Genomic DNA, 17180 nt, shown 5'->3' with positions numbered 1-17180 from the left:
ATTCTTGCAGTTACATTTAGTTTTTTTTAGAAAGTTACAATATGGTGCTAACTTCGCAGCTCGAACCCTTTCTCCTCTCTACACCCCCAAGCACTTTATTCCCAGCCAATTAAGCTACAAGGCACATGGCCGGTTACATTCAAATTGATAGACAAACTCAACGTTAGATTCAATGAATAATATTATAATGTAAACTATAATTACCTTATCTACATTATTTATTTATTTATTTAATTATAGTATCAGATTAATTAGGATCCCAGATACTCCACTTAAAAATCTTATAATGACCCTCACACCATACCGTAATCAACCAGACCTATTCTCCCACCGTTTCCATTTCAACACTGCCTACTCACCTTTTTCTTCCTCCTCCCTTCCCATTTCAACACTTTATAATTTTGTATCATTTTTCTCTCATACAACAACCTTATTCAAGTTCTCTCAGACTGTCTTACTGTGTGGAAGAATTTGTCCTCACCAGTCAAATTTGCTAAATTGGTATTGGACTTGTGAAGCTTTTCAATCACCCCCAGTCCAGGATTAGTCACAGCAAGCTGTTCAACAAGGCACTTCTGTCAAGGTAATTTGACTACTGTCATAGCACAAAGATAATTAGTAACAAATGCATAGTACATACACACTTGATAATAAGAACATAGGAACTTTTGGTAAGATAATTTGACTAATATCATAGCATATGCACAATTATTAACAAGATCATAGTGTGATTTTTTTTCTGAGGATGCTATCATATGGTAGATTATATGACTTTATCCTTATTCTTAGTCCTTTTTCTGACACCAAGTCTTGAATCCTTCACTCCATATGAATTCTGATACACACAAACTTAACCAAAAGGTCAAGGGGAGGTGGTGCCTGTGATTATACGAATATAAAGCCTTTTGAATAAATGACTTACTGTCTCTTCTAGAGTCTTTTTGTTACTCCTCCAAGACATGGATGCCAATATTGTCAATATCAAACTGTCAATAATGGCTGGAACAAACACAAAACCTCAGAAGATATGAGTTTGGACTTTGGAGTCTCCAAAATTGTCTATGTGACATCTCAACTACTAAAATTGCTTTAATGATTGATGTCTGAATTTCAATTTTTTTTTCCTTATAAATCAATTATGCAATATCCTGCAAGAAAATTGGTTTTGATCATGACAAAATCCTGATGAGTTCTGAACAATTTTAGCTTGTAAATCGCCCAAAGGCAGTGGTTATAGAAGACATCATAAATAATGACTTATAACACACCATTCCACGGATTTCAGGTATAAAACCTCTAGCTCTAAGAAACCAAGAGGGTCAGGACTCAGCTCTATCAGATTATTCTAGCAATCCACAATCCCTAATCAAAGGAGAAAGATCATCTAGAAAATATTAAAAATAATAATTAATGAAATTGCATATGATAAATGTCTTTAAAATATTTAAATGCTAAAGTTTTGTTTAGTTGGGTTAGGTGTCTATCCACTATGACTTGGTCATCAAAGTTGGTGGAAAGCGAATAAGCAATACATCATGTTCCAAGTTGAATTCTTGACATGCAGTATAGGAGAAAGGTTGAACTCAAGTATCAAATTGAGTTAGATTCTATCTACTATGACTTTGACTCACATGTGTATATCCAACACTATCATAAAATAATGCATGCAAAACAAGTCTCTAATTCTATTTTTTGAAACTTTTTATCTGCCCAATATTCTATGGTCGGATGTGTAATTTGAGTGGAAACTGATATGAATCTGCCTTCTTTTATAACTGTGTGCATGAACTTCAAAGATTTTTTTTTTTTTTTTTTTTTTTTTTAAAAACCCTCATCTTGCAGCAGCTTAAATAATCTGGAAGCAAACAGGGGCCATGGATGCCACCACTGATGTAAGGATCTTTAGAGTGAGAACATGAGGAGGCAGCATTATCATAGCAAACAAATTAATTTTTAGCAAAAGTTGACACCACCTTCTCTGAGTATCTCCTGAACATATCAATAAATATATATGAACCAATAGAGTGTCCAACCTTCAGAAAGAAACTAAATGTCAGCTACTACAAATTTCAGGACAAAAACAAGAAATCAAGTCACACAATATTATACGCTTTCCTAGGATCACAGGAACTAACACAAATGATTTAATTGGTTATCTCTAAGCTAGAGGAGTCAACTGACTTATTACAGCAATAGTAGAGATCACTGCCTGAAAATGACATATGGACAGAAACCAATAAAACTACATAAATCATTGCTCTTGAAGGACTGGAATTCAATGACAATTTCCATCGCCAAGTCACTCAACAAAAGTCGGGCAATGCCCTGTTACTTGGAAAGTGCATTTTTATCAAAGTGCAAAACTCTTCTTCATTTGAAGCACATAATGAAGAACACCACAATTGAAAATCAGATAAAGAGAGGGCATTCACAATTCTAACATCTTTGTTGAGAATATTTGGGATCACAGTATATGTCAAAAATAAAATTAAAAGAAAAACATTGTCAAAGGAAACAGAGAGATTCAAAGAAACATTACATTTTCTGAGCAACCATTGTCAGCCTTGTGAAAACTTTCAATGGTTAACTGAAACAATTAAATTATGGGCACTACAAAAGACAAAACCAATGGATATTATCACTGGGAAAAAATAAAAATTAAAAAAATAAAAATAAACAAAAAAACCGAGCAACATTTAAGGAATTTTAAAAATCGATCGGAAAGGGGAAAAAATTACCTTGAGTACTGGGTAATATGACGTCCATTTGCAGAAAAAACCAAAAATCTTGCTAATCGAACAATTTACATTCCCATATATTTATGGGAAGAGAGGTGTCATGGGTCGGAGCTCGAGGGAAGGTGGGGGAAAAGGGTGAAATGGGTTTCTGGAAGGAAGAGAAGACGCCGGCGTCAGACTGGGGTTGTCTTCCAATAGATGGATTTCTCACCTGGGCTCTTTGCCGGCGTCGGACCGATGCAGGTCTTCCTTCATCAATCTATGGTGGGTGTGGAACTCTCCGAAGGCACAGGGTTAGCTAGGGTACGGTGAGGAGTGGAAAAGAAAATCAGAGTAAGGCTGTGTTTGGTTCGTGTAAAAGCATTTCCGGAAAATATTCCATTTTTCGGAAATGCAATTTTCCGGAAAGGAAAATGTTTTCATGTGTTTGGTTGCATTTCCAAAAAAATTTCGGAAAATATTTTCTGGTGTTTGGAAAAGAAGAAGGAAGAGGCAAAACCCAGAAAAACACTTACAAAACCCAGAAGAACCGGCGCGATCTCGCGATCGACGGCACGCGAAGCACCGTTCTCAAGATCGCGCGATCTCGCGATCGACGGCGCGCGAAGCACCGTTATTCCCCCTTATAATAGAAAAGTACCATGGCTTCCCAAAACACAATTTATTCCCCCTTATAATAGAACTTTTCTGATCCAGAATGGCACCTAATCTTTATGGAAATTCTTTAAAGGTTTCAGAATGAAAACACAGCAGTCATTTTTGGACCACAGGTCCACAACACACAAAAACAAACAAAAGGTAATATGATCAAGCTAAGAACAAAATTTTCACCACAAAGATGTTTTAGAGCCTGCAATTTCATTGTCTCTTCTAGCGCAATTGATTCTAGTTCTGATAAGTTCTTCTGCACTCATCAATTACCTTAAAAGCTGGCTGTCATATTATATATATATATATATATATACGATTTTAGTAAAGAAGAAAAGAATATTAAGCCTGAGACAAGAGAAAGTCAAGAAGATCTTGAAGGCGTATAAAAATGAAACAAGGAATCAAACATAAAAAGCCCATTTGTGAGAGTTCTCTATTGCATGTATGATTATTCCTTAAAATAAACAACTGCAATTTATGGACAATATTTCAGATTAAAATTTTGCAACGAATAACCTTTGTAAAATTCAGCGCCTTTTTTAAAATCCAACGGATTAGCCAAAAGACCGATTGGAAATAAAAATCAGAATTTCAAGAGCTTGGTTTCAATAGCCCCAACTATCTTGACCCCTCTATGAAGCATTTCAACAAACACCTTCAGCAACAATAACAGAGGACTCAAAGGCCACAGCAACAGCAACAATAAAGAAGCAAGGCAATAACAAAGATCATAGCAAAGGAAGGAAAAATAAATAAAAAAGGTAGAACTTACCCTTTACATACCCAGATTTTAAGATCTGCACTCAACTACTCCATGTGTTTACACTAATTTAAGCACTCTCAAGAACACAAATTTCACTCACTCAATAACCCACACACAAAATGACATGTATTTACACAATAAAACAGACTCATACCAAAACCCCCATTTTTCAAACCCAAACAAAATCATACAGCTCTAGTCATCAAAATAATTAAAACTGGAACAAAAACAAAAATAAATCTGAAAGGGAGAGAGGGAAACCCGGTAGCCACCAATGGTGGTGACACCGGTAATAAGCACCGCCAACGGCAGTGGTGTGGGTGCGATGAGAAGAGAGAGAGCTACGAGAAAACCTTGAAAGAGGAGAAGACTAGACCGGGAAGCATCGCCGGTTGTGGTGGTGGTGTGGGATGAGCTGAGGCCCACTGAGATTCGGCCATGGATTTAGAGTCTCCAAGAGAGTTTTCTTTTTTTGAAACTCAAATTTGGGAAAGCTGAATTGATGAAGTGAAAAGAGAAAAAAGAGAGGAGAGAAATTGAAGCACGCGGATTGCCAGCGTGGAGATATAACGTGTCAATTTTCTGAGCATTAGATTTAATCCATGGCTGATATTAAAGCTATTACACCCCGTGCAATACCCTAGCTATTGCACTGGATGTGAATCCTTCAAAACTTCAGACCTTTCTCAGTAAAAAAAAAAAAAATCAGACCTTTAGAGGCTGTTTGGATTGAGTTTTTTGATAACTCAATTATCTGTTTCCATAACTCATAACTCAAAAATGGTGGGACCCATAGTAAAAAGGTTGTTTGGCCAAACGATAATTTTATTTCCATAACTCTGTTTCCATCACTTAATTCTCTGATTTTTGAGTTATGAGTTATGGAAACTGAAAACAACAAAAGGCTGTTTTCAATTTCCATAACTCATAACTCAATGGCATTTTCGTAAATAAACACACATGAGGGACCCACAGCCGCAACTTTTGACCACCTTTTGACTTTTTTTTTTTTTGGATAATTACACATAACCCACCTGTGGTTAGGGCGAAAATCACTTTACCTACCCGTGGTTTGAAAAGTATCACTTAACCCACCTGTGGTATGTTTCCGTCAATCTCCGTAACCCACCTCAAGCCCAGCCGTTACAAAAACACCTCTTAACACCAAAACACAACATAACGCGAATCAAAACACCCAAAACTCAGAAACTTTTCAAGAGAGAGACTTGTGGTGAGATCAACGTGTTCTTCGTGGTTTTTATATCTCTTTTTCAGCCTGTCCTGACCCGGTGGTTTCATCTCATCACGATGGTTCCGGCTCTCCATAAGTGGTTACAAATTTTCTCGCCATTAATGAGTTGAGGCTCTCCATTTGGTGATTTTGTGTCACCATTTGTGGGTTTTGTTGGTTTTTGCATTTGGGTGTGCTTTATTTTTTTTTTTTTGATACAAAGATATTCTTGTGGAAAAGAAACCCCCCTACATTCCAGAAATAGATGATCCTTCATATACTAACTTAATGGGAAATAGAGATATTCCTAATGGGTATGGTCTGCCACTATCTTCTGACAAAAACCAGTTATCTTGGAAAATATAGATTCTATTTTTTCTACTTATGAAACCATATCTGGCCTTTTTTCCTGCTATATGTTTTATAACTTTTAGGCACCTGTAATGCTGAAGGACAAAGTATTAATATTTTATAATTTCATTTTGGCAAATGTCATAAGAAAGTTCATATCTTTTTGATTGATTGTAAATGGTTTCTTCTTTCTTTTCATTTGGCATAAATATCATTTTTTCAAATGTGTGTATCACTAAAAGTTGGGCACTTGAATTTGGGCTTTGCTCCTTTTTTTTTATTTTTTATTTTTTATATCTTACCTCCTTTCTCTTTAGCAGATCTGATTGGGAATATATTGATTTTTTACAAATTCAGATATGAGGTATTGATTGAGAATCTCTTTGTATGTTATTGCAAGTTTCTTTTCTTTTTTTCTTTTTTCAATCTAGGCAGCTGGTTTATTCCATTATAAATCACTTTTGCTTTTGATGGGTTACTATCGAATTAAGTTACTGGTATAGGTTCACCAGATCAACCTTACTACAGATTCATGGGTGTGCTTTATTATTATTATTTTTTTTTGCAGAAATCACGATGGCCAGTGGTTATGGGTTCACAATAGAGAGAAAAGAAAGATAGAAGTTTTCCCCATTGCCTCCCTCAACCCTTTGGCTAACTCCTCGAATTTATAAAAAAAAAAAAAAAAAAAAAAAAAAAAAAAAAAAAAAACCCAGTTGCCCATAACCACCAGAACCTCCATAGCCACCCGACCCACCATTCGAAACTGTAGAAACTAGAAAATGATCAAAACCCAGTTGCCCAAATCGCATTTCAAAACGGCCTAAATTCTTAAAATCGGCTCCATGGCTAGAACTCAACGGGTGAGAGTAAGAGTGGCACGAAGAACAAGTACGAAACCCACTAATCTGAACTGGGTTTGTGGGAATTCAGGTGGAATGCGAAATGGGTCTGCGAGAAAACCCCATGAAACTAAAAGAGAGTAGGGATTTGTGGGTGAGTGATGCTGAAAAAGAGATATAAAAACCACGAAGAACACGTTGATCTCACCACAAGTCTCTCTCTTGAAAAGTTTATGAGTTTTGGGTGTTTTGATTCGCGTTATGTTGTGTTTTGGTGTTAAGATGTGTTTTTGTAACGGCTGGGCTTGAGGTGGGTTACGGAGATTGACGGAAACATACCACAGGTGGGTTAAGTGATACTTTTCAAACCACGGGTAGGCAAAGTGATTTTCGCCCTAACCACAGGTGGGTTATGTGTAATTATCCCTTTTTTTTTTCCTGGGTTGGCGTTGGCTTTTTTTTTTTTTTTTTTCCTAGGTTGGCCGTTCAGTTTTTTTTTTTTTTTTTTTTTTGGGTTGGCGTTGTTCTTTTTTCTTTTTCTTTTCCTGGGTTGGTTGTTCGGTTTTTTTTTTTTTTTTCCTGGGTTGGCTGTTCGGTTTGGTTTTTTTTTTTTATATATATATATATTAGCTTCGGTGAGTTGGGTACTAAAAAAAAAAAAATTGTACTGGCTGATAGGTGTGAGACCCATGAATAGTATGAAAAAATTGAGTGATGAAAATAAAAGTGATATTGCCAAATGAGTGTGAAAAAATGAGTGATGAATGATGAGTGATGAGTGATGAGTTATGAGTGATGGAAATTGAGTGATGAAAAATCCTTACCCAAACAGGCTGTTTGGGTAAGGATTTCCGCAACTCAATTCTCAGTTTCCATAACTCATAACTCAAAAATGGTGGGACCTATAGTAAAAAGGTTGTTTGGCCAAACGATAACTCTGTTTCCATAATTCAATTCTCTGATTTTTGAGTTATGAGTTATGGAAACTAAAAACACATTTTGGCAGTTTTCAGTTTCCATAACTCATAACTTAATGGTATTTTTGTAAATAAAACTACTTACCCGGTCCCACAGTAAGAACAAATCACGTGGTGCGCTCCTTTTCATACTCTCTCCAACCGCTCTTCAATCATATCAACTCCTCTCTTCACTTCATCTCTTCATTTCAGTAAAGCAGAGCATCTCCATTCCAGTACTCCTAGAAGAAGCTCTCACTGGCCTGACCTCCTCACGCACAATTTCACCGCTCCGAGCTTAGCCAACCACGCCAACGTGTCACGGTAACGCAATGCTTCTCTGTTTGCTTTGCTGTTTTTTTTTTTTTTTTTCGTTTTTTTTCGTTGTTTGATGTTTGGGTAAGCATTTTGTATGATTTATTGAAACCATAGATCTAGGTTTGCTTCAATGGTTATGGGTTTGCAGTTTTTTTCTTTTTTTTTTCTTTGTTTGATGTTTGGGTAAGCATTTTATTTGAATTTTGAAACCGTGGTTATGGGTTTGCTTCAATGGTTATGGGTTTGTAGTTTTTTATTTTTACTTTTTTTTGTTTGATGTTTGGGTAAGCATTTTAGTTGATTTATTGAAACCGTGGTTATTGTTTTGCTTCAATGGTTATGGGTTTGCAGTTTAATTTTTTTTTTTCTCTATTTGATGTTTCGGTAAGCATTTTAGTTGAAATCAAGAAACCGTGGTTATGGTGATGTATTGGTGGCCATGGGAACTAGCTAAAGATCTCTACGTAGAACTAGCTAGCTTCAAAGGACCCTCCAATTATAGATTAGTCTTTTAAAAGTTTGATTATGAAAGTTTTGGGTTTTGCTTTTTATGTATTGGTGGTTTGTTTGGCTGGCATTGGCAGCACGGTTTGGAGCTCTCAAATTGAGATCAAATGGGATTCAAGGCTTCAGTTCATATTTTTTATTCAAAACCCATTTTCATGGTGCCAAAAAGATTCAATTTTTAAGCTCCTATTGCTTGCTGTAGGCACCAGATTCGTCAAACAGGCACTGGTGTTAAACTAGATGATTAATTTTTATGATAGTGTCCTGTGCCTTTGTCACTCATAACTCAACTTTAAAATGTTCTTTATTATTATTATTATTATTTTGTTTGTTTGTGTGTAAATTGGTCTGGATATTCTGGATGTTAGCTTCTATTTATCACGCGAAAAACTTGCCATATTTCATTAGCAAGACACACAAAGCACACACACCGACTCAGAGAAACAATGGCACAGGCGTTGTCATCAAAACCCACAGCCAGAATCTCTTCAATTTTCATATACCCAATAAAGTCATGTCGTGGAATTTCAGTTTCTCAAGCACCCATCACTCCTACTGGTTACCAGTAGGACTCAATTCTTCATTTACATATATATAATTCCATTTCTTGTTCTTTCATTATTGTTTGTTTGACCCATTTTTTGGTTGTTCTCTCTGTTTTCATGAATTATTCTCACTCTGAACAATATATACTGTGTCTGTGTGCCACACTAATTGGTTTCTGGGTTAAGTTTTCCATGTTGAGAAGAGACAATATGGTCTACTGTTTGAAATTGAGTGATAAATTTGTAAACTTTTCTATATAAAATTTCATTTTTTTTTCCATTATTGTTTGTTTGACCCATTTTTTGATTGTTCTCTCTCTTTTCATGAATTACTCTAACTCTGAACAATATATACTGTATGTCACTCTAATCGATTTCTGGATTAAGTTTTCCATGTTGAGAGGAGACAGAGTATGGTCTAGTCTTTGAAATTGAGTGATAAAGTTGTGAAATTATATATATATATATATATATATATATATATATATTTATATATATAATTTCATTTTTTTTTTCCTTTATTGTTTGTTTGACCCATTTTATTTTATTGTTCTCTCTGTTTTCATGAATTACTCTTGACTCTGAACAATATATACTGTGTGCCACTCCAATCGGTTTCTGGGTTAAGTTTTCCAAGTTGGGAGGAGACAGAATATGGTCTAGCCTTTGAAACTGAATGATTGCTGAGCTGTAATTGAGGAAGAAGCAAAAGACACAGACTTCCTTGTATGCAAGTCCATTGTGGGTCCTAGAACTGACCTTCTGATTGAGAATTTGTTGGGTCCATGAGTGAAAGATGGCAGTGTTGCTTTCAGAGAAACCAAACCCTCCATTTTTATTTTTATTTTAATTGAAATTCAGATTGTTACAGTCTGATTTTGATGAGAGAAAAGGCAGACTGAGAGCCTGTTATATGGGAGGGTAAAATATATATATGTGAGTGTGGTAAAATTGATGTACAGAATAGTTTTTGGTTGTGCTTCAACATAATCTTCCATACTAGGCAAGAATTTCATAGTTGGTTCTCTTTATTGGATTGTGGTAGGTGGTCAATATTTTGCTCTTATATTTATGATTAAAGGAAAGTGATAATATTAGACATGGCAACTACTTGTCCCAATAAGACTACAATCATGTATAAAAATAAAAAATTTAAAATTTAAAAATGTAATATGTATGCCGCATCTCTTAGGTAATGAAAATGTGATTTTTGGTGGATTGGACTACTCAAATGAAATTTATATATTTGTGGGTCTAGAATTTTCTGACTAAGGCTTTGTTGTTGTTGTATATTTGTGGGTTAATTGTTGTTGTTGTTGTTGTTGTATATTTCTGACCAATGTATATTTGTTGTTGTTGTTGTTGTATATTTCTGACTAAGGCACTGGTGTTGTATATTTGTTGTTGTTATAGAAGTTTATCAAGACTTCTATAACACTAGCCATGCTATATGGTGTTGAAAGCTGCGCTATAAAATATTTTATGCGTATGAAAAGAGCATAAATGAGATATATATGTTAAGATGGATGAATGGAAATATAAGGAAAGATCATACAAAATGAAGAAACTCATTTAACAATAGGGGTGACTCATGAATGAAAAAATGAAAGAGGGGGGGGTGTATTTGAGATGATTTGGTCATGTGCAGAGCAATTAATGCAGTGCATTAGTGAAGAAAAATGATTTATTCAAGTCAAGAGAATGAAAAGAATTAGAGGAAGACAAAAACGATGTGCTAATTAAGGGTGATAATATTCAATAAGTAACTCTTATTAGGATTGTCTTTTGATAATTTTTTCATGGATTAATTAGTTCTAATGACACCTAAAATTTTCTAGGATAGTTACATCAGCTCAAGACTCTTCCAGAAAGCAAAGTTTTAAACTTCTCAACAACTTTTTATTTTTTAGAATACTTCAAATTTTAATATAAATGTGTTTAATGAAAGACAACCTTAATTTGATTTCTGCACTACTTTTAAATTTAAGTTTGAAGACAACCTTAATTTGACAAGTTGATTGTTCAGTAAAATACTTAGTCCATACTAGCCCATTGTTCTGTAAAATAAGTTTTGTTCTGTAAAATTTTGCTGTTCTGCACTAGTTTTGCTGTTCTGCATCATTGCTGTTTTGTTCTGCACTAGTTTTGCAGTTCTGAAAAATTTTGCTGTTTTGTTCTGCACTAGTTTTGCTGTTCTGTAAAATTTTGCTGTTTTGTTCTACACTAGTTTTGCTGTTCTGCATCATTGCTGTTTTGTTCTGCACTAGTTTTGCTGTTCTGTAAAATTTTGCTATTTTGTTCTGCACTAGTGCCAATATATTAATATGGATTTCAAAAAACATAAGTCAGTACATGTCATTGCAGTCATATATACATATTAATATGGATCCTATGCTCAATATTTGTTCCTCTAAAAATATTGGGATATCTTTATTGTACTTGTGATATGATTGTGTATGAGATGTGTGTGTTGTTCTTTAAGATGGCTGCGGAGTTGAGAACATGGGATGCCAATTGTGAGAATCTATTGTGTGACTCCATACTTGGACACTTAGTTTGTGGGAATTTGCGTCGTTATCATGCTAATGCGCACGTGTGGGAGGAGATCACAAACTTTATTAATGCCCGCTTAGGGAAGGCCTTTACTGTGAGGCGGGTAATGAGGAGGTGGAAGCATACTTGACGGAATTATCGAAGATCAATGGGGGTCCGTACCAGAGCTCTTGGGCCTAATGTTTCCCCCGTGTCATCTCCAGACCGATTGTCCGATGACTTGCCTCAGTAAGAGGTGGATGCGTAGTCGAACTAATGTAGTGCATGTCCTTTTTGATATACTGCTAATATATTTTGTTCCCATTATGTTCAGTAGCGTACTTTGTTATGGGTTACCATGTACTTAGCCATGCACTAACCTAGTTGTATTTGTTATGGGTTCCATCTTTTGTATATCTGGTCACACAATATATGTGGTAAACCTCGATGAAGTTTTTATATATTACCACTATTTCTTATATATTGTCACTATTTCTTACATTTCGTGCATGCTTTTTCTTATCCATGTTGATTTAACTGTGGAATGTTTTTTACTTTTTGGACTCTTTAATTTTACATGGTACATAAATCCTATAGTCCTATTAATCAATTGTTAAAATTATTATCTATCATGAGCTTACCACGTGAGATATTTCAAATAGATGGCACATGAATCACAAGAGGCAGATGGGAAAAAGTGGCCTCCATATGTAGAACATATTTTTGTTGAGATCATGTTGGAGGAACAACGTAATGGTAACATGCCAAGCGGTGTGTTTAAGGGTCCTACATGGGCATCAATTACAGCTGAACTTAACTAAAGGACCGGGAAAGACTTTATCTTTAAGCAAGTTCAACAGAAGCACAATAGGCTCCGACTCAAACAACGCAAATGGAGCCAATTGCTAAGACACACGGGGTTGGGGTGGGACGAGCAGACCCAAACAGTGACTTGTTCTGACGTGGTGTGGCAAAATGTGATTGCGGTATGTTTACTGTTGTTTATTAATTATAAACCTATTACAATTATTTATTTATGCAATTTGCCTCCAAGTTGGTAATATATGAATTGCTGTGATCAGTGTGCTAATGTTTCTAAGGATATTGCAGGCCAATCGTGGTGCAACTAACTTAAGGAAACAGGGGATGCCCAGACTACCCATCACTGCAGCAGTTGTTCGCCACTAGTACTGCGATTGGGAACCTCCAGATCTCTTCCCCTGAATAGTGACGAGGAGCGTGTCCTAGAAGAAGAGATTGCCAATGCCAATGCCGATGCCGATGCCGATGCCGATGCAAGTGCACCCACTCAACTGGACGATGACTGTTACACCCCTAACTTTGATAGTTTCCCACAAACTGTGGAGGATGCTGAGGTTGAGGAGGTAACCTAGAGGGCGTAAAAACGTCATGTGCAAGACGCAAGTGGCAAGGGTAAGAAGGCCTCGAAGAAGTCGGATAGGGTAAGTGAAATGACTGTAGCCTTAAAGGAGTATAACACAATGTCCGAACGTAGGTATAGTGGTAAACTCGACAGGACTACCGGTTCATCTGACCAATTCGCTCAATCCGTTGTAGGGGGTGATCCTTGTTCACTCACCAAGGCAATGGACGTGCTGAACATGTATCCGGATCTGAGTAACAAGGCCTACATCAAGATGTCAAAGGTTTTGCAGCAAAAGGATAATAGGGTAGTGTTTATGTGTATGTCGGAGTATAGGAGGAAATCTTGGATTGATGACATTCTAAACCTGGAGGAGGATTGATGATGCATTGTATCACCTATGTCTAAGCTATTTGGTTTTTATGTACTATGGATTCGGGTTGTTCTATTTATATTTATATTATGTTTCGTATGGACAATACGAAAGTTTATGTTATTTATGAACTTGAGATGTTTGTATGGTTTGTGTTTCGTATGGATAATACGAAGTTTTATCTTATTTATGAACTTGGGATGTTTGTATGGTTTGTGTTATATTATGTGACAGATTTGGATGTTGGGTTTGTTGATTTTTAGGTGTTTATTATGGTGATGGTTGAATTAGGTGTTTATATTATACTAATATATTGTGTTATATTATGTGACGGATTTGGATGTTAGGTTTGTTGATTTTTAGGTATTTATTATGATGATGGTTGAATTAGGTGTTTATATTATACCAAAATATTGTGTTATATTATGTGACGGATTTGGATATTGGGTTTGTTGATTTTTAGGTGTTTATTATGGTGATGGTTGAATTAGGTGTTTATATTATACCAATATATTGTGTTATATTATGTGATGGATTTGAATGTTGGGTTTGTTGATTTTTAGGTGTTTATTATGGTGATGGTTGAATTAGGTGTTTATATTATACTAATATATTATGTGATGTACTTGTTTTATTTATTTAATTTATTTATCTTTTTATAATCTATGGTTGATGTTATTAGTAGGACTATTTGAATAATGTGTTTGTCGTAATGTATAGGTGACTTATGGCATCCGGAAATGACTGGTGGCGGGTGATCTAAGAGTATGACTTAGATGATGCATACTTCAACAATGTTGGTTCCAGCAATGACTCTGAATTTGATGATGATGATGATTGGACCGATTCGGATTCCGAACGTGAAGAAGAGGCAGAGTTTAATTTAGTGAATCCTATAGTTGGGGAGATGTATGCGTATATGCAGCGGCATTATGATAAACAACCAATGCGTGCTAGTGCGTTGACCGGTAAGGCGTATATGGACAAGGCCACTGAAGGTAATGCTATGAACTGTTATGAGATGTTCCGCATGACACCTGAATTACTATTACATTTAGTGGATGAGTTGGCTCAACATGGTTACTTGAGGGACGGACGTGGTGAGGTGAATGTCACTCAGGCCGTGGCCATGTTATTGTACGTACTTGGACACAACACCCGCTTTAGATGTGTTGCCGACAGGTTTCAGCACTCAACAGAAACCATGTGCCGGCATTTTCGTAAGGCGTTGCGAACTGTCCACCATTACGCGAAGCATTTAATTAAACCTGATCAGAATGTCACAGGCCTCCCTAAACATCTTCAAGTGAACAAGTACTGGCCATGGTTTGAGGTACAAAACATTCTCTTACTTAACTAATTGGACATAACAGTAAAATAATATGATATTTGATATATGCTTGCTAAGATTAATGAAAACTTTCATGTGTAGAGATGTATAGGAGCAATTGATGGAACACACGTGAGTGCCCGACCTCCTAAAAATGAGACTCAAGCACACAGGGACCGTAAGAGCCATATAACAACTAATGTGCTGTGTGTGTGTGTAACATGGACATGCAGTTCACATTTATCCATGGTGGGTGGGAGGGCAGTGCGAATGACTCAAGGGTTTTTGAGGAAGCGATCAGTGATCGGAAGCATGGATTCCCATGGCCACCAACAAGTACTATACTGTGACTTTAACTAAAATTATTTTATCCTCCACGTCTAAGTAGTATGTTTATGAACAACTTAATTACGTGCTTATTGGTTGTGTGTGTGTGTGTGTGTGTAGGGTCGTACTACTTAGTGGATTCGGGTCTACCAATTGGCACTAGTTTTCTCCCCCCTCACAAATCAACTAGGTACCATGTGCAAGAGTTCAACTCAAGTGGTAGACGGATAACATCAAAGAAAGAGTTGTACAACTACAGGCATTCATCCTTACGGATGGTTATTGAGCGGTCCTTTGGAGTGCTGAAGGCCCGTTTTCCCATTCTAAATTTAATGCCAAACTTCAAGCCAATTAGGCAGCGGTACGTGGTTATTGTGTGTTGTGCTTTACACAATTTCATACGCATGAACAATCGGAGTGATGAATTGTTCAGAACAATAGGAGAGAGTGATGGCGAAGGTAGTGCGACCAATGGCGAAGGCGGTGGAGATGTTAGAGCATCAACAAGCTCAGCAACCCAAAGGCATGTACTAGAAATGTCAACTGCATCAAAGAGAGCGATGGGCCAAGTTAGGGACAATATCACTGACACAATGTGGAATGATTATGTTGCTCGTGGCAATGTGAGATGATTATATATTGAAAATGGAAATTGACCATTTCCTTCGCTGCACTATTTTAGGTTTGTGTAATTTGGAATATTATGTACTTTTAGTTTATAAGTATTTTGGGTCTATGTAATTTGGAATGCTTTATTATTGTTAAGGGTGATGTCCTTGGTTCTTCTTAAGGGTGATGCATTTTTTGTGATTTGGATTTGTATTTGTATTATTTGTTGATTTGCACTCTTAGCAACCAATATATTGCAACTGACCCGCCCACCAAAGCTGTGAAAACCATTCATCCAAGTAGCCATTATACACTTAAATATTATATCTACATCAAATAAAGTTTTTGCTATTAACTTAAAGAGAGATTTTTTTTTTTTTTTTAGGAAAATAAGTGTAGTTTTTTTTTTTTTTTTTTTTTTTTTACAAACATAAGTGCACTTGTTGATAATCTTAATACAGTTTAATACCTCACTTATACAAGGTTTGTAGATTTATTTTTTTAAAAAAAATAAGAAGTTACTGATCGGGATTACTTTTGGTTTTATTGTACAAAATACTTTCATATTCGAACCAAAACCAGTAAATAAGAAAGAACATCTTTACTTCATCACTTAGATCATAAATGATAACATTGACTTATTAGAAGAAAATAAGGATAAAATTCAATTTAGGAATTAGGATATGTAGAGGGGGAAGTGCTAAATTTGCCCCACAAATATACGCATCAACCATAAATTTGCCCCACAAAACTAAACACATCTGCACAAAGCACGCTGCTTCACATTTGTTTCATCCAACTTTCCCCAAGATCACCTTATCATTCCCCACATCATTTAACAAGTATATAGTAACCTACAAATATAGCAGGATACACTATTGCAAAATTTTTGATCACAACAACTACATAGGTGATCAAACTCTTATTTGAAAAAAGAAAAGAAAAAGATGATCCAACAAAAAAAAAAAGCTTAAATATGAAAGATATTTACATTACACACGTGATCGTCAATGGGTCATGGTAGACACAATCGTGTATGGCCATGGCCCCTAAAAGCAGTAAAGAATACAAAATAAATGCCAACCATGGTCCAAGAGAAAAATAAAGCTAGCCTATACTTGTAGACCTTGTCTTCAGCAGTCCGGAGTGCGAGTTTAGTTTTTTCAGCCTTGCGCTTTGCTATTCTTAGGAGCTCCCGTGCTTCTGCTTCCCTTGCATGAGCCTCATCCCTTTTATTTCTTGCAGCTACGGCCTCAGCCTTATATCGGGTAAACCTTTCATGGACAAGTGGTGCTGTTGCACGGCCACGTGGGCATGTGTTCTTGTCCAACCATTTGAAGAACTTACATGCCTGATCAGAGTCCTGCATACAACATTGAAGGCATATAAAAGATGGTTAGTAAAGACAGTAAGAATATGACAAGTCAAATATGTAACGACAATAAAATCATGTAATACTAACCGGCGACTACTGCTGACATCCATAGAACCTCCTACCGAAATTACAGATAGATAGGGAGGTCATTTCCACACACCGATCCATATCGCACATATGGCCACTAGAAGTGGACTCATAAGTAGTGGCAGAAGACATATTACAGGCTGCGAAAATGAAACTCATGCAATAAGTCCAATAATAACACACTGACAGGAGACATATTATAGGTATATTTAATGTTCAATTAGCCTCAAAACAAATATGATTTGAACAATTACTGAATTA

At 36.1% G+C, this 17180-nt stretch overlaps 1 protein-coding gene across 2 annotated transcripts; it reads left to right on the top strand.

Moving 5' to 3' along the window:
- Positions 1-7690: 7690 nt before the first annotated feature.
- Positions 7691-15658, top strand: LOC126702493 (uncharacterized). 2 transcript variants are annotated; one of them, XM_050401196.1, is made up of 6 exons: positions 7701-7856; positions 12097-12420; positions 12545-12897; positions 13912-14524; positions 14624-14857; positions 14969-15658. In XM_050401196.1, exons 4-6 carry the CDS (start codon positions 14099-14101, stop codon positions 14981-14983), a joined length of 675 nt encoding a protein of 224 aa, XP_050257153.1. In that variant the 5' UTR covers positions 7701-7856; positions 12097-12420; positions 12545-12897; positions 13912-14098; the 3' UTR covers positions 14984-15658. The 2 variants fall into 2 exon arrangements, with proteins under 2 accessions (XP_050257154.1, XP_050257153.1); XM_050401197.1 differs by lacking the exons at positions 12097-12420; positions 12545-12897 and having other exon boundaries at positions 7691-7856.
- Positions 15659-17180: the final 1522 nt, after the last annotated feature.

This window comes from Quercus robur, chromosome 10 (genome assembly GCF_932294415.1).
Source record: "Quercus robur chromosome 10, dhQueRobu3.1, whole genome shotgun sequence".
NCBI lineage: Eukaryota > Viridiplantae > Streptophyta > Magnoliopsida > Fagales > Fagaceae > Quercus > Quercus robur.
The sequence above is the reverse complement of the archived record's forward strand: the minus strand, read 5'-3'. Positions and strand labels throughout refer to the sequence as shown.

Bases quoted from the DNA above. Each gene is read 5' to 3' on its own strand.
- LOC126702493 (XM_050401197.1), top strand. From the start codon at position 14,099: ATGTATGCGTATATGCAGCGGCATTATGATAAACAACCAATGCGTGCT. The intron at 14,525-14,623 runs GTACAAAACATT...TTTCATGTGTAG, and splicing joins AGTACTGGCCATGGTTTGAG to AGATGTATAGGAGCAATTGA.